Genomic DNA, 17,441 nt, shown 5'->3' on the forward strand with positions numbered 1-17,441 from the left:
GTTAGGCTACTTTTTAGTGACAATGACTCATTCAGGAGTTGCCAAAAATATTGTAAGGGCCAAGTTTGTCTGGAGCCCAGAGTGTGAGGAGGGTTTGTTTTTTACAGGCATGTAGACCAGCAGCTGATCAGTTTGACTTGTTGAAACGTTATAATTCTGGATCCATTAGAGCGGGCCTAAATAGTTCTTAGGTGTGAAGAACTATTTCTGCTCCCTTCTTTTTGTTGGTCATGGATAACCTTAGTAAATACAAACAGCCTTTTTCAATAATGATTTAGTTTATTAACTAAAATAAGATCTTATCTAACCAGCAGGGGTTTGTGTAAAAAAGCATTTGCCCCTTAAATGCCATAGTAGTTCATAATTGCATAGGAGTGATTTATAGAGATGAGGAGGAATTTTGGCCCATTTTTCTCTGCAGATTATTGTAAATTCAGCCAAGCATCAAATACATATTTAGAGCTGTACCACAGTAACTACGTCAAACTGTAAGGGTTTCAATAGGTCACTCAGAAAGTGAGATCCTGTGTTTTGAGTTGAGCCTCTGCTTCAACAGGCCCAGCTCAAACATTAGCTCTTTAGTAGAGCTAGTGAGATAGTTTAGCTGTTTGATTCAGGAGTGTAAGGCAAGGTACACCTGCCCTTAAAGATTTCAGTTTGAAGCCGCCGTTCGAGACAGATGTCTGGACGTCTGTTAACGATGTTCAATTCTAGTAGAAATCAGTCATGATTTAATTAATAGGTCCAAATCCTGAAGCAGCAGAGCTTGAAACATTTCATTTTTGGTCTTCTTGAAAATCATTTAGAATAATATAGACCAGAGGTCTTCCAACAGGGGGTCCATGGAGGTACTGTATGGGGGTCACGAATGTTTTGGTTGATTAGTCTTTTTTTTTTATATTCCCCCCTGCAGTTATTTCCTCCAATTGAAATGTCTTTAAATACAAATTAACATGAATTCAACAGACTGTAGTAAACAGATAAATGGAGGCAGAAGATGTCTTTCAGTCATCAATGCACACATTCAGCGACACACAGGAGCTCTTTCAAGCTGGGCACCGTTTTACTCACAACACCTGTCCCATCAACCACCAGCAATCAGAAACACTTTAATAATCCCAGGACGAAATTACTTCGGTTACATTTCTCCATATGCAATAAAGTGACTATAGGACCAGTTTGATATAACACAATTTCATACAATATATATAATTACAGGCTCCCCGCTCCATTTCGCCATCAGTTTGGTGATCCTTGGCCTGGAAAACTTTGAAGACCCCTGATTTAGATGATTTTTTGAAGAATGTGTGATTAGCCTGTTTCTGTAATTTTCGGTCAGCAGTGTGAACCCTTCCTGATAGATTTTCTCTCCCTATAATTGACCTGCCTCTCCTGGGAAGGTCAACCAATGCTCCATGTTTTCTCTGTTTGCTGGTGTCCCTTAGAAATGGCGATCTGATCATGATTTTCTATAGATTGGGCCATGATGTGCTATTCTTCTAGTCTCCTTCATGCTTTCAGACTTTTAAGTCTGAAACTGAAGTTAGTTTCACAAAAATGTATTTAACTTAGACAACTTTTAGACAATTAGTGATGACATCATCGAAAAAGGTGTATTTTACTCAGGTTATCTGTGATATTGATTTTAAAATTCAAGTGTGATACAAATGCAAAAAGCTGAAGAAATCTGTAAAGAGGCAGACGCGTTCACAGCAGAGTATGTCCTAATTATTTTTGCACTAATTGTCAAAGACGCAATCAAGTGTTTGTGAATTTTTTGCCAACATGTTGGAAGACCAGACTTATTTCTTTTTAGGGAAAGGGCATAAGGTTTTTACATATACGTTTACCCTTCCTTTATTCTTTTGCGTTCTCTAACTGAAGTCCCTTTATGGCACTTTATCCTGAGAGGTGCGGTCAGTGTAGACGCTCTTTAAACATGACCACTGTCAGGGGGGGGGGCGTATGATAGTTTTGGGACGTTACGAGCAGCCGGAGAGCACGGCAGATTTTTACACGTAGCCTTTAGAGACTTTAGGAGACAAATCTGAGAGCTGAATGGATATCAGGGCAGCGTTCTGCTGCATGTCTAAATGATGTATCTCAGCTTTTTTTAATTGCTTTATCTCAATGGCTCTGGCTTTTTTATTTTACAGATCAAAGAGGAGCTGTAGACATGACAGTATTTATTTTCTAATGTCGCCAAGAGCAAAGTTGTTGCTTGAATTACCTCCTTAATTAGCAATTATTTCCACTCCAGTCGTCACTGTTCGTTCACTGTACTTTTATCGTTATAATCCTGTTGTTTCCATGTTTAACATTAGACAGAAAGCACAATAACTTACTGTTATTCAAATAAAAATGTGTGAAGATTAGAGCACAGCTGCGTAGATCTGGCTCAGTTGTTAACTGTGAACATTTATACTATGTGAATACACAGTAGGATTTGTACATGTGCCATTTATTCATAATGTGTGGATTACGATCACCACAGGTTTAGAAGCATATTGACTAGATGAACCAGGTAACTTATCCATCCGGACAACAATTCAAACCATCTAAGTGTTGTATGACTCACTGGTTTGTATGTTTAACAGGTAAATCAACAAAAAAACAAAACAAAAAAAAAGACTCAGTCTCTAATGCTGTTTTCTAAGTGTTATTTTTTTAATAAGATGCATTTGTACAAAAAGCCATAGGCATACATGTTTTGATAATAAACCACTTAATTTATTCTGTCAATAAAAAGAACAGTGGATGTTATCGTTTGTGTGTGTTGGGAGTTTCAATGGGAGAAACAGGAACTGTAAGGTAAGGGGATGTCCCGTGTGTTTTAAAAGTTCTCAGGGTGAAGCTCCAGCTCCTTTTTGATCCGGTTTTCCACCAACAAGCTTAGGCTGGAGTCGGTCATGGGTAGACTGTAACTCACAAATACTTGCTTTTGGGTCCTTTTTGCTGTGAAGGAAAGCAGATAAATCTGTGATTAGTTTATTAGACTGATTAGCTTTCCAAAAAACATATGAACACTGAGGAAATTAGCAGATTTTAAATTTATAATGTTAAAGACATTTGGAAATGGGACCTAAGTTTAGAGGTAATTAACAAAGGTGTCACTGAAAGAAGAAAATGTGAGCTGTTTAGGCAGTAGAATAGGAGGCAGATCTTTTAGTTATCAGGCTCCTCTCCTGTGGAACCAACTACCAGTTTTAGTCCGTGAGGCAGACACCCTGCCTAATTTTAAGGCTAGGCTTAAAACTTTCCTTTTTTGATAAAGCCTATAGCTAGAGTGGCTCAGGTTATCCTGAGCTATCTCTATAGTTATGCTGCTATAGGCTTAGCCTGCTGGAGGACATAGGGACCCCTATTTCGTCATTCTGCTTCATTCCATCTCTATTCTCCCACTCTGCTGAATCTGTTAGTTCAATCTCTGACTTTATGCTCTCTGTTTTTACCTGTTTTCACCTCTTCTGTTCCTGTTTGGTTGTGACCCCATCCTGGAGAAAAATATCAGCTGTTCTTCTGCCATCAACACCTTTGTTTATAGATGTTGGAGATCGGCCTGTTTTTTAGTGTAGTCCTGTTTCTCATAGCTCGTCTGCCTGGCTGTGTGTTTCCTGGATGGGACCGCCTTTCATTGCTGCTTTCTGTATCACTGCTTCTGTCTCCTTGAACCCCAGTCGGCCCCAGCAGATGGCCTCTCACACTAAGCCTGGTTCTGTTGGAGGTTTCTTCCTGTTAAAACAGTTTTTCCTCTCCACCTTCGCTACAAGCATGCTTAGTTTGAGGGATTGCATTAGAGTCGATGCAATCAACTGGTTTTTCTTAGATAGAAAACTTTGAATCAGTTTTACTGTATGATCTGGTGAAATGTGTTGAAAATTGGCGCTATAAAAACAAACTGAATTGAATTGCACTTTCATAATGATAATTGAAATTTATTGAACTTGCATTGGAGAACTTAACCTCTGCATTTAACCTATCCCTTTGGGGAGCAGTGGGCTGCCATTGTGCGGCGCCCATGGAGCACTGTGTGGTTAAGGGTCTTGCTCAGGGACCCAGGTGGCAGGCAGTGAGGATGGAACCAGATACTTGCAACCTTCTCAGGTTGCTCTAACCCACTAGGTCCCTTTCACTTTTGACAAAATGAAAACACAGCCGTTGCAAATTCAGCCAATAATTACCCTGCACCACTCCATGATTAAATATCACGTCTATTCATAGAAAAATAAACATTGTGATAAAGCAAAAACTGAAAATATCCCTTACCTAACCTCTGTGCCAAAGAGTTAGCAGCAGTATTAGACGGATCCCCCATCACTAGTGTAGATAACGGCATTGAATCCTGAAAGTAATAATGGAGAAACATTTAACGATGTTTTAGGACTACCTGCGACATGCGGGAACATGGCAAATAAGTTAGCTAATTTACTCACGTATCTGCTGCTCATAGAAACCGCCAGATTGGACAGAACCGGAGCCGAACCGACCCACAGGAAGAAGCCGCCGTCCAGCTTCATCACGTGGAAGTGGACGACCTGCTCCAGAATCTTGTCGGAGAAATTATGCACCGAAATCCCTCTAAAGTCTGAACCATTCAGCATCTCAGTCATCCTGACGCGCTTTCTAATGCTAACATTTAAAACGGACACTTCCTGGTTGGAGGAGAATGGCAGACTAAAGCAATCGATCTGAGATGGAACGATCAAACATCACAGGAGACTGATTGAACTTGGAAAACAATCGTGAGCAATACAATAAAATGTATGAGTGTTCTTTTCTTACCATAACTGTGTTTTTTTTTTTTTTACTGCAAATAACAGTTTCTCTCTCTCTTTTTTTTATTTAACAAAATTGAACTATCACCAAATGTTATTCAGAAAATGTTCTTTAATCTTGTATTGAACTGATCTAAATCAATGGACTGACTAACAATAGTCAGAAATTCTAGTTTGTTATTGTAGAAGACTTTGATCTTGGCTAGAGAATGGTGTCCAGGGTCAAACATTTCTAGCAGCGACAATTTCCCCATTTTCAGATATATTCTTCCCCCTTTTTTGTCACACTTTAATGTTTATGATGATCAAATAAAATTGATGATCACATATATTATTTTATACATATATTTATTTATACATCATTAAATAAAAAAGATTAAGTAAAAACCGTACCGCAATAAAAGAAGTTCCTGTATTCTTTTTATAAAGGAAACATTTGGCCAGATGTATAAAGATAATGGCCCCAAATCAAAACAGCTGACTGTGCTCCTGGTTCTGCTGGAGGTTTCTTGTTGTTAAAAGGGAGTTTTTCCTCTTTACTGTCGCTACAAGCATTCAGTGTGAATGATTGCATGCAATAACTGGTTTTCCTAACATAGAAAACTTTAAATCAATTTGACTGGATGATCTGGTGAACTGTAAAGAGATGACTTGTGTTGTGAATTGGTGCTATATACATAAACTGAATTGAATTGTCATTCACAATGATGTGACTAGTTCCTCTGTTCTTTTGAAAAAAAGTCATTTGCTTACAATGATATAATGTCCTCACTGATGTCTTCAAAAGTTTTTTCAGTATTTCACATCTGCTAATAGTGATGCCATCGCATGAGTATATTGCTGCAACCAACAATTATTTGCAAATCGATTAATCTGTCGATTATTTTTTCGATTCATCGATTAATAACCGGATAGCCAAAGGTCCTTTAAAGATTTTTTACAAAAGTAAATCAGGTGAAACTAAAACTTTCGTACTTTAGGAGTTCCGGATAGAACATATCAACACATTTGTTTATATAATCTTTGACAATTGGTATAATTACTTCAGTAAGTGGGTCGCTGGTCAGCTACAGGCATGTTCTACAGTCTCTATACTCCAGTTAAAGATTAATTGATTATGGAATTAGTTGACGATTATTTAAATAATTGATTCATCAGGATTAATCTGATTAATTGTTCCAGCCCTATTGGAGTGCTTTCTCTCTTCTTTGCTTCAAATGTTTGGTTACATCTTTTTTTATTTTTCCAAATTTTGACATTTAGGAACCAAAAGAAAACTTCTCTCAAAATGTCCTGTTTTTTTAACATTTTCCCTTCTAATTCTGGAGCTTTCCACCCCAATTTAGGAGATGGATAGGATAAAAGGAGATGGTGAGCCATGTTAGCAGAAAATTAGATCAGTTTTAATGGCTGTGAACAGATTGGAAGATCTCCGATTTTTTTTTATTTGTTAAAAAAAGAAGAAAAATAGCAAGACGATTACACAGAAGTGGTTCAGACACAGATTACTGTTTTCAAAGTAAAAAAATAAATGATGAATTGCTTCATTCTTCCAGAAAGTCTTCAACTAGCTTGTTAAATTCCTCAGCATATTTCAGGTGAAGATTATGCTTTCCCTCTGGCATTAAATGCAACCTGGAAAAAAATAAGACAAAAAAATCGTTTCAGCTCATCTTTTGCGATTAAATTAATGTGATAAAGATTTTTGTTTAAAACATCCTCTCACCTTGACCCTTTTATGTTTTTGTGGAGGTAGTGAGGGTGGAAGCTGGGAACCATGGGGTCTTTCTCTCCATGGATGATCAGGGTTGGACAGCTGATCAGTGGGAGAAGCTCCATGCAGATGCTTCCTAAAAAAAATTAAAATAAATAAAGCATAAAAGTATTTATTTTGTTTTCCGTTTTTTACATAAACAAGGGGGAAGTGGTCATTTAAATGATGATATTATTCCTCTGTTACATGGAGTCCTAACCTTCTGGTCTGTTTATAAATTGAGCAATGCCATCCACCCAGCTTTCCCATATTTTAGCGAATTCTTGGGCTCCGTACATTTCCTCCATGGGTTGCCGCATCCTTGCGCTCCACTTGGAGACATCACAGACCACTGGATGTACCCACAAATAAAATGAAAAAAAAACAACAAAAAAAACAGGTAAGAAAGAAATGGCTAGTTTAAAAATCTGCATCATTTCTAGACAATAAAAACTGCTGTACTGTTATAAAGCTTCAGGTCATCCTTGGAAACAAAGGCATTAGATCCCCAGACAACCATCTTATTTATCAGTTCAGGGTTCCTGGCAGCTGCAATCAGAGCAGTGATTCCACCGTCACTCCAACCCAGCAGAGAGAACTTCTTAAAGCCCAGAGTCTGCCAAATACATACAAAAATTAATTACAAACTAAATAACAGACAAAAAAAAAACTCAATCTTCTGTAAAAGACTATGAGAATAAATTTTGAAAAAATATGTATTTTTGTGTTTTACCTTTCGTCATAAGAGTTCATAAATTGTTTTATCATAAAGGCAGCTATTAGAATTTTATATGCCAGGCAGCTAGTGTTCAAGTTGGATTAGAAATCTCACTTTTCAAATCAGAATTACAACTTTTGGAAGTTTTCCAGGGATATTTTAAAGCTTAGAACTGAGAAATCAGAACTTTAATCTGATTAGAACTGGATCAAGTTTAAAAAGACTCATGATGAGAGAAAACATGACACCAGTTTTCTGTCACATATTGGATTAGCTTCAGCATAGATCTTTTTATTAAAATAAATATTCTCTATAAATAGAGATGCAGTTCAATTCTTCCACATAAATCAAGCGGATCATAACAAGCTACTACCCCCCCATCCTGAGCTATCTCTATAGTTATGCTGCTATATGCTTAGACTGCTGGAGGACATAGGGACCCATATTTCATCATTTTGCTTCATTCTATCTCTATTCTTCCACTCTGCAGAATCTATTAGTTTAATCTCTAACGTTATGCTCTCTATGCTTTTTCTCATAGTAGCTACGCCTCTTTTGTTCCTGTTTGGCTGTGACTCCATCCTGGAGAGAACTATCAGCTGTGCTGCTGCCATCAACATCTTTGTTTATAGATGTTGGAGATCGGCCTGTTTTTCCAGTGTCCTGTTTCTCTGACTGTGACTAACTGGATGTGCTCTTTTCATCCTCTGATTTGGGAGCTGGCTCAGAGCTCGTCTGCCTGGCTGTGTGTTTCCTGGACGGGGCCTCCTTTTTGTCTGTCTGCTTCTGTGTCCTTGAACCCAAGTCGGACTCGGCAGATGGCCGCTGACACTGAGCCTGGTTCTGCTGAAGGTTTCTTCCTGTTAAAAGGTATTTTTTCCTCTCCACCGTTGCTGCAAGCATGCTTAGTGTAAGGGATTGCATCCGACTCAATGAGTCGGATGCAATCAACTGGTTTTCCTTAGAAAACTTTGAATCAATTTGACTGTATGATCTAGTGCAGGCATCATCAACCTCGGTCCTCAAGGCCTGCGGTACTGCAGGTTTTAGAGGTTTCCTTGCTCCAGCACAGCTGATTTTAATTGAAAGCTGATTTACAGGCTTTTGGTCTACTGCAGTCATTATAATCAGCTGTGCTAAAGCAGGGAAACCCCTAAAACCTGCAGGACCGCGGGCCTCAAGGACAGAGGTTGGGGATGCCTGATCTAGTGAACTGTAAAGTGCCTTGAGATGACATGTGTTGTGAATTGGTGCTATATAAATAAACTGAATTGAATTGAAATTAAATGCAATGGTGGACATCCTTGTGCTTAAACATGGTGTTCATTATAGACAATCCGTGACTTGCACAAAAGTCCCGTAATGAAACACCATATGGGATCAGAGCTGTGGGGCCATTCCTCCAAATCACACCCCGCCAGGTTGTATTGTTATTATATGTTTAACAGCTCGCCTTCATTAGATCCACTCCATCCTTTGCATCCCTCTCAAAGAAGTCAGCAGGGAAATCTCGATCTGGGGGACGGGACTGTCCATACCCACGCGGGTCCCAGCCAACCACAGTGAAGCTTTCTTTGTTCAGAGACTTTAGCTGAGGACCGAAATCTGTCTTTGTGCTACCTGTTGTGGTAAATTAGGATGTATTTTAGACAAGTTATTGAAACACTTAATTGGAATGGTAAATCTGTATTACTTTGTTTACCTAGAGCACCAGGGAGAAGAAGAATGGCATGTTTCCCTCTTCCTGTTTGCTCATAGTACAGATCAACGCCGTTAACATGTTGCCTGCCAGAGGACATCGAAGAGCTGCAGAAAAACAATGTGCATCAGAAAAAATATAAGGGGAGAGATACTTAAAAAGTGTTTGGTTTAGAAGGCCATAATGATCACAACATGATGACCTGAACCATTTTGTGTGGGGAAAGAAAGAAAGAGAGAAAGATACCATTAAATTTAGAATAAATAAGTAAACCAATCTGAAAGAGTGGCAAATTCAAAAGATCCCATAGGCTAAAGCATGGCATGTGTCAGTTACTTAACTTTTTTTTCCAAAAGATTTGATCAAACCTATCTTCCCCTTTTGTACATGCATTTAAACAAATAGTCACAAATGGTGTCCTTAAGACCAAATTGATTCTTTTTATTTTTCATTGGTAACTTTTTGGGTGTTACAAATGTTAAAAAGAAGCTAAAGTCCAAAGACTTACAAATATTCAGTCATCCTTTTGTTGACACCCCTTTAAAAGATAAACAAAATTCAAAACAGCCATGCGCCCAGCGGCTGCACTCTGGATTAAAGCAGTTAAACATACATCAATGTACCTGCATTCCACTTTTAACTTTTCAAAAACAAGTTTCTATTTGTAAAAGGACATTCGGCTTTGTTTATTTTTCCTTTCGCACAAATGTTTACATACATCCTACTTACAAAGATCGGGTATATAACACAGGATTTCCTAAGAACAATACAGTTAAAAAATAATTTAAGCCCGAAAATAGATGAAAAGTACTACTGGACTCTTTTTTTTTGTATCTGGTTAGATGACATCACTTGGGGATTAGAAATGAAGCTGACCCACTGGAATTTGTAAACATCAAGAATTTTATATGAATTCTGAAGTTATTCCTAAGTCATATGTAAGTTGAACCATTTGAATGAGCTTCTCAGTACCTGGGAAACATGTAGTAGGCCCTTTTCTCTATTTTGGTCTGCACTGCAGAGCAATTTGCCCCAGTCCCTGAAAGGAGGAACTTCCGTCTGCCTGCCTTGTGATGAATGTGAGAAGAAACGCATCTGATGCAGCAATTCTTCAAGAAAAAAATTGGGGCCTGAAAATCATTTTAGCAGAACTTATGTAACCAGCGATAATGCTTTAATAAGGGCTTCGCTCCACAGAAGAGTTAAGGGTCATTCACAAGGCCATCTAGCAAAAACCAGTCTGCCCCACTTCTCTTTACAAACATTTTACTGTTTGATGGTAAAGAGAACTGCTGCTGTTTAATTGTAGGCCTATCTAGTTTCCAATAAATCCACAGTCTTCTAACAGATAGCATACGGTGAAATCGCTCTCGTACAGTTACCAAGGTAATCAACTAAAATACAGCCTTAAACATAAAAAATAAGTGACATTTAGAACATACATACTTCTTGAATCTCCTATCAATAATTTCAAATCCATTTAAGCAGAGTTAGAGGTGCAGGCTTCTCTGTTGTTTTAAACCAATGGGTCACCAACGTGGCTCCTAAGAGTCTTCTGAAAATAGAACAACTTGCCAGTGGTCTAAGTTTGAAATGTTATTTTATTGCTCTTCTTTTATAATCATTTATAGAGAATTTAAAAATGGCATTCTCTAAATTAAATTATGAATTGAAACAATAAAAAATACAGGTGCTGGTCATAAAATTAGAATATCATGAAAAAGTAGATTGATTTCAGTAATTCCATTTAAAAAGTGAAACTTGTATATTATATTCATACATTACATACAAACTCATATATTTCAGATGTTTATTTTGTTTAATTTTGATGATTACAAATGACAACAAATGAAAATCTCAAATTCATCATATCAGAAAATTAGAATATTGTGAAAAGGTTCAAAATTGATGGCCCCTGGTGCCACACTCTAATCAGCTAATTAACTCAAACCACCTGCAAAAGCCTTTAAATGGTCTTTCAGTCTAGTTCTATAGGCTACACAATCATGGGGAAGACTGCTGACTTGACAGTTGTCCAAAAGACGACCATCGACACCTTGCACAAGGAGGGCAAGACACAAAAGGTCATCGCTAAAGAGGCTGGCTGTTCACAGAGCTCAGTGTCCAAGCACATTAATAGAGAGGCGAAGGGAAGGAAAAGATGTGGTCGAAAAAAGTGTACAAGCAAGAGAGATAACCGCACCCTGGAGAGGATTGTGAAACAAAACCCATTCAAAAATGTGGGGGAGATTCACAAAGAGTGGACTGCAGCTGGAGTGAGTGCTTCAAGAACCACCACACACAGACGTATGAAAGACATGGGTTTCTGCTGTCGCATTCCTTGTGTCAAGCCACTCTTGAACCACAGACAGCGTCAGAAGCGTCTTGCCTGGGCTAAAGAGAAACAGGACTGGACTGCTGGTGAGTGGTCCAAAGTCATGTTCTCTGATGAAAGTAAATTTTGCATTTCCTTTGGAAATCAAGGTCCCAGAGTCTGGAGGAAAAGAAGAGAGGCACTTCATCCACGTTGCTTGAAGTCCAGTGTAAAGTTTCCACAGTCAGTGATGGTTTGGGGTGCCATGTCATCTGCTGGTGTTGGTCCATTGTGTTTTCTGAGGTCCAGGGTCAACGCAGCCACATACCAGGAAGTTTTAGAGCACTTCATGCTTCCTGCAGCTGACCAACTTTTTGGAGATGCAGATTTCATTTTCCAACAGGATTTGGCACCTGCACACAGTGCCAAAGCTACCAGTACCTGGTTGAAGGACCATGGTATCCCTGTTCTTAATTGGCCAGCAAACTCTCCTGACCTTAACCCCATAGAAAATCTATGGGGTATTGTGAAGAAGAAGATGCAATACACCAGACCCAACAATTCAGAAGAGCTAAAAGCCACTATTAGAGCAACCTGGGCTATCATAACACCTGAGCAGTGCCACAGACTGATCGACTCCATGCCACGCCGCATTGCTGCAGTAATACAGGCCAAAGGAGGCCCAACTAAATACTGAGTGCTGTACATGCTCATACTTTTCATGTTCATACTTTTCAGTTGGCCAACATTTCTATAAATCCTTTGTTTTTATTGGTCTTCAGTAATATTCTAATTTTCTGATATGATGAATTTGAGATTTTCATTTGTAATCATCAAAATTAAACAAAATAAACATCTGAAATATATGAGTTTGTATGTAATGTATGAATATAATATACAAGTTTCACTTTTTAAATGGAATTACTGAAATCAATCTACTTTTTCATGATATTCTAATTTTATGACCAGCACCTGTATGTTAATAATGTACTGTATTGGTAGCCCTTCCTATGAATCAGTGCCCTTGAAGTGGCCCTCAGCCTTAAATATGCTGGTGACCCGTTTTAAACAGTTAAACAAGAACTAGAAGAATGGCGCCATCTAGTGGACATAAATAAACAGTCGCTGAAGTAAAAACAGAGCCGCGCAGCCAACGAAGGCGCAACTAAAGACCTGTCTGACTGAACTCTTTGTTAAAAAAAAAAAAAGTTTACAGATCCCTGTTCAGTAGATTTAACCATAAACTACTGATCTCAATGCAAACAGTTACCAGTAGAGCCTCGAAGCCTCAACGATCGTCCTCGTTTCTCTGCTGCATTTAAACAAACGCTTTAGAGTCCAAAGAAAGGCCATCTGTCAGTCAGCGGAGCAGCTTCACGTTGGATTGAAGCGGTTAGAAACTGTCCACAGTCCACTCAGTCCGTGGGCTGGATGTAGGTGTTTATTAAGGAAGTGCAGGAGTGGGGCTCACTCTGCACACGTCAGGAGAATTTTGAAGCGAAAGTGCCGGAAAGAACGCAAATGCTTATTTTACTTTAATTCCTTTTTCATTGTAGAAAATCATTTTAAAGATGTGCATTGCCTCAAGTAGTGACAAATGGTAATAATAATAATAATAATAATAATTAATAATAATATTAATAATAATATTAATAATAATAATAATAATCATGCATTTCTTTTAAGTGGAAATTTTAAAATGTTTAGCTCAGTTCCCTTTAATTCATGTTAAGGACACTTCCCAGGTACAGAGAAATTCAAAATGATTTAAACACACTGAAGGTGAAGATAGCATCCAATTATTTATTAAAAGTATTGAGGATTAAATAAATGCAACCAGAAGGTGAGTCTAGCAGTGATTCAAAGATGTACCTCCTCCTCCTCAATGTCTCCCAGTTAGGGGGGAATTCACCATTATGCAATATAAGGCAGTTGCCTATGGCCCCAAGTTTTTGAGGGCCCCATACAACTCTGTTTACATATATAGTTACTACAACTATTCCTGATTTGTGCACATTTATTATGTTTTTGATAAAAATCCAAAAAATCACAATATTCAGCGACTTTTCAGACCCCTACAGCACTTTTATTTCAGAAAAGCGCCTATTGCCAAATCTAGCAACTTTTTTATGCTAATGGCTACATTGGCAACAACATATAAAAGCACCAAACTCTGCTCTCCAAAGCAATACTATGCCTCCTATGTCATGCAAATGGAAAATGGAGAACAGATTAGCAGATCATGGTTTGTTTAAAGTGAAAAGAAGGACTTGATTATTTACTTTTGCCGTCGCCTTTTTGAAAACACAGGAAAGAGCAATCAGCTAAGTGAGTTTAGACAGTATGAAAAGTCAGCTGAGTACAAAACATAGAGGGGAAAACAACAAGAAAAGGGACAAGAAGAGAGGGACAAAACATAGAAAACAGAATGTATGTCTATTCTAATACATTTTCTGTATCAGTATAATGGGTTTGTTTTATGTATTGTCTTCTCAATTCAGAGGCCCCCAGGCCTGTTTTTGCCTAGGGCCCCAAATTTCCTAAATCCGCCCCTACTCCTGGTAAAGATGGATTATAAATGAAATTGATAAAACATTTGTTGATTATTTACCTCCATTTTTGGAGGTAAATAAACTATGTTTGAATAAGCCATTGAAAAACTCCCTTTAATAGAAAGAAACCTCCAGCAGAACCAGGCTCATTATGAGCGGCCATCTACTGAGGCCGACTGGGGTTCAAGGAGATGGAAGCAGATAATGAAATAAGTTATTTTGGTGCTCGGGCCCTGACAGAAGCCGTTCATGCTGTGAATCAACATTCACTTGGATGAGTAACCTAGGAAAATTTGAGTAGTATTTGATTAAAGGCCTGAAAACTGGTGGTGGAATAAGCCAGAGGGTGAGTGGGACTGAGAATAATCTGAGAGTGAGGAAGGAGATGGGGTGGAGGGGAATGAAAGTCCACTTGAGTGCAACTAAATGAAAGGGATCTTGAAAGATGGTTGGCTTTGGAAAAGGTGATTCCCTGAATTGATTGGCTGGAGCTGGTCAAGGGACATTGCAGGTGGTTCAGGTGAACTGATAAGAGTCTTCCACATTGAATTGTCACGTATGCTTCATTAGTAAAACAAAATCAAAGAAATGTAACATGTGGCTAATATGGGGCCTTTCTTTAAAATGGCAGAGTTTAACTGTCCAAGGCTGAAGGGATATCACTAGTGTTTATGTATGTCAAGCTTTGGAAACGCCTGTAGCAAGATTTATAAAACTAGATTTGATTCTATTCAGTGTCATTTGGTGAAACAAATCATTATCTAAAAAGAATAAACACAATGCAAGACAATGGAGGTTGAGAAGTCTTAAGTAATGAAACCATAAACAATAGTCATACATTAAATGGCAAATTAAGTTAATTCAAGGGGAAGAATGCTTTGCCTAGATTTATTTTCAGTCAATTGGAGGACACCACTTCTTGTTAAAATGTGTCTATAATCCTTATAAGTTACCTATAATGTTGGCAAATTCCCACAAGCAAGCAGTATTGGTAGTGATGTGGGAGTTTGTAGGAGAGCTGCTGTCAGTTGGATCGAGTTTGGATATATTCTAAGAGTAGATTGGATGGAAAAACAACTGATCTAGTTGGCTGAAACTAGTTGATTACCGTAGATTAAACAATGTAATGATCAAAATCTGAGCAAGCCACTGGTCACAAATGTAAGGGGTTTTAATTAGTATTGCTTATGGTCTCATTTTTATCTTGCTAGTGGTGTCAGCTGTAACAGATAGACGTCCACTCTTGAGGTTTATGGTTTAAGACCCATCCTAGACTTTTGAAAGTTGCTAAAAAACATGTTTTTTTGGCTTATGTGACAAATTTGTATTGGTTTGCCCATGTACAAATATAGATTGGGTAAAAACACTACCAAAGTTAGATTGGTTGGTTTGACCAAAAGATTGGTTGAATGCATAACTTCCAACCCAATTAAAACCAAAAACTCTTGAAAAACTATTATGTTTGAATATAATGAGTAATACCTTTCGTTTTGTTCATCGATGTCAATTTGCAAAAGCACTTTCACTGCTTATTTCACTAAATTGGCAGAAAAACGGTTTCTCTCTTCTAAGACATTTTACACACAAAAAACTTACAAAAGATTTTATTATGCAGACTAATCATTAACTATTTTAAAGGAAGTGATTTGAGGAAGAAAAAAAAAAAACAAGGAAAACAATTGCCAAAAAATCAGACTATATTACTAACTGTAGTTCTGCATTTCACCAGTAGGTGGTGACACATGTTAACATGAGGCTTCATCTCACCATCACTATCTGCTGTCATGGAAGATGCTGTACAAACAGCATTTCTCGCCTATACTAGATATTATATTTGGAATAACAGTATTGTTTAGTGTAAAAAGCAAAAGCTGGGCCATTTTAGCTGTTGTTTTAATTTCACAACTGATGACAGTTATTGCTTTTCAAAGAATTGATTTCTAAATTTGATATTGCAGTTATAGCAAAGTTATATGAAGATGTTTTTACTGCTGTCCCAAAGAATATTTAACAGCTCCTTATTGGATCTGCTGCTGAGTGTATTATAACAGCTTCTCTTAACAATATTCTTCTGGGAAATGTTAATCTTATAGAAAACAAATGTTCAAATAAATACATCAGAAATCTGTTGGGAAATGCAACGGGTCCTTCTGCTATTTATTTTTGTTCATCTCATTTTAAGGACATTGATTGAAAAAAAGGAGTTAGTGAGTAATACATTTGTCTTTATAATAAAATCTAAGATGTATGTTAGAAGATTATTCAGAAGGTATATCTAGTCAAAAAGACAGTACAAAGATTTATTATTTATATTGAGTACTTGTGTACTTTTTATGAATTAAGCCCAGAGGGTTTTAGGAGCAATTTTGGCTTGAAATTACATGTGTAACTAAATTAAGCATAGCTCCAAAGTTATAATTTGTAAATGTAAAAAACAATATTTGCATGATACAAAGTTATAAAATAATATTTTTCAAGTCAAACCACTATTACAAGCATTATCATTTCTGATTTATAGGAGATCAAACAGAGCAAAAATCAAAATTTTTAAGCCTCACCATTTTCTTTTTTAGATAAACACAGCACAACATCATGAAAACCCTTTTGAAATTCTCGATGAAGCCGCAGAATGTATAGGACCACATCTTGACAATGATTGCAGCAAATTTGGACTGTGTGGGTTTATTTGTTTCACAAAGGTTTTAGTGTTTAGTGCGGCAGGCAGACCTGTACTTTTGGTACAGATGTGCCGAACATGTCCAAAACATTCCAAATATATATATTTTTACTATTATACACAGCATAATATCAATAACCTGAATAGAAAATTAGATTTTTTTCTGATTACAAGATAGGGCCGACTTATTTCCAGCTATACAATAAAAACAGCCAGAAAGGTTGGAGTCCAGAAAGTCTGCCTAGAACACAGAGCACAGTAGTTCTTTACTTGTATTCATGATGGATAAATGTGTCTTTCAGATTGACAGTAAGATGTTTCGGAGAGCTGAAGCCGACCAAAAAGCTTTTTATAATCTTTTTTTTACAGGTTGGATTGAAGCAGAACGTCAAGCTCTTTAATCTGACCGTTCTTTGTTGGTTGCTTTGAATTTTGTTATTTTAATTTTTTATGAAAACCAAATGCTAATGTCAGACACCGAGTAGCCTTATCAGAGGGAATCCAGAGCTTGTGGTTTACTCTCATAGTGATCCCTGACAAATGTGTTTCAGATTCTGTGATGAAAGAAAAAAAAATGTTGCTTGCTCTTTAAAATTACTTTAGTTGTCTATATAGAGCCTATATCTATAAAGGTTTGTTCAATTACTAGTTTAGGGATTGTATCTATTCAGGCCCCCATTTTTACATGATTAATTTAGGAGATAAAGAGTTCTTGTTCTGTTTTTTCTTATATTTCAACTTTTTTCAATATTTTACAGAAAAAAAGTTCACTACCAGATTACTCATATAGAACAAAATAAAAGGAGACCATGAAAAGGCTCCTCTTTAGGAGACTGAAAAAAGTCAGAACCTTCCCATCCAGCTGAAGACATCTATAAGATTAAAGATGTAAAACGAAAAAGAACAGCTGCTGTCTCTGTGCAGATTAGCTGCTGACAGAGCAGAAACGATGG

General features: G+C 37.4%; 2 protein-coding genes across 2 annotated transcripts; both read right to left on the reverse strand.

Moving 5' to 3' along the window:
• Window positions 1-2,645: 2,645 nt before the first annotated feature.
• psmg4 (proteasome (prosome, macropain) assembly chaperone 4) lies at window positions 2,646-4,681 on the reverse strand. The gene is made up of 3 exons (XM_038291725.1): window positions 4,434-4,681; window positions 4,267-4,342; window positions 2,646-2,955 (listed from the first exon to the last, which is right to left on the reverse strand). The coding sequence occupies exons 1-3, from the start codon at window positions 4,608-4,610 to the stop codon at window positions 2,834-2,836; spliced, it is 375 nt and encodes a 124-aa protein (XP_038147653.1). The 5' UTR covers window positions 4,611-4,681; the 3' UTR covers window positions 2,646-2,833.
• Window positions 4,682-6,156: 1,475 nt separating this feature from the next.
• On the reverse strand, window positions 6,157-12,753 carry bphl (biphenyl hydrolase like). The gene is made up of 7 exons (XM_038291723.1): window positions 12,530-12,753; window positions 8,949-9,052; window positions 8,700-8,866; window positions 6,991-7,144; window positions 6,749-6,880; window positions 6,502-6,625; window positions 6,157-6,410 (listed from the first exon to the last, which is right to left on the reverse strand). The coding sequence occupies exons 1-7, from the start codon at window positions 12,610-12,612 to the stop codon at window positions 6,320-6,322; spliced, it is 855 nt and encodes a 284-aa protein (XP_038147651.1). The 5' UTR covers window positions 12,613-12,753; the 3' UTR covers window positions 6,157-6,319.
• Window positions 12,754-17,441: the final 4,688 nt, after the last annotated feature.

Source organism: Cyprinodon tularosa, unplaced genomic scaffold, assembly GCF_016077235.1.
Source record: "Cyprinodon tularosa strain WSP-4 unplaced genomic scaffold, ASM1607723v1 ctg30, whole genome shotgun sequence".
NCBI lineage: Eukaryota > Metazoa > Chordata > Actinopteri > Cyprinodontiformes > Cyprinodontidae > Cyprinodon > Cyprinodon tularosa.

Excerpts from the sequence above, each read along its gene's own strand:
- psmg4 (XM_038291725.1), bottom strand. The coding sequence starts at position 4,610 with ATGACTGAGATGCTGAATGGTTCAGACTTTAGAGGGATTTCGGTGCAT. Across the intron at positions 4,343-4,433 it reads TTTCTATGAGCAGCAGATAC|GATTCAATGCCGTTATCTAC; the intron begins GTGAGTAAATTA and ends TATTACTTTCAG. Across the intron at positions 2,956-4,266 it reads CTCTTTGGCACAGAGGTTAG|CAAAAAGGACCCAAAAGCAA; the intron begins GTAAGGGATATT and ends TTTCCTTCACAG.
- bphl (XM_038291723.1), bottom strand. The coding sequence starts at position 12,612 with ATGGCCTTTCTTTGGACTCTAAAGCGTTTGTTTAAATGCAGCAGAGAA. Across the intron at positions 9,053-12,529 it reads GAGGCTTCGAGGCTCTACTG|CTCTTCGATGTCCTCTGGCA; the intron begins GTAACTGTTTGC and ends GTTTTTCTGCAG. Across the intron at positions 7,145-8,699 it reads ATGGAGTGGATCTAATGAAG|ACTCTGGGCTTTAAGAAGTT; the intron begins GCGAGCTGTTAA and ends TGTATTTGGCAG.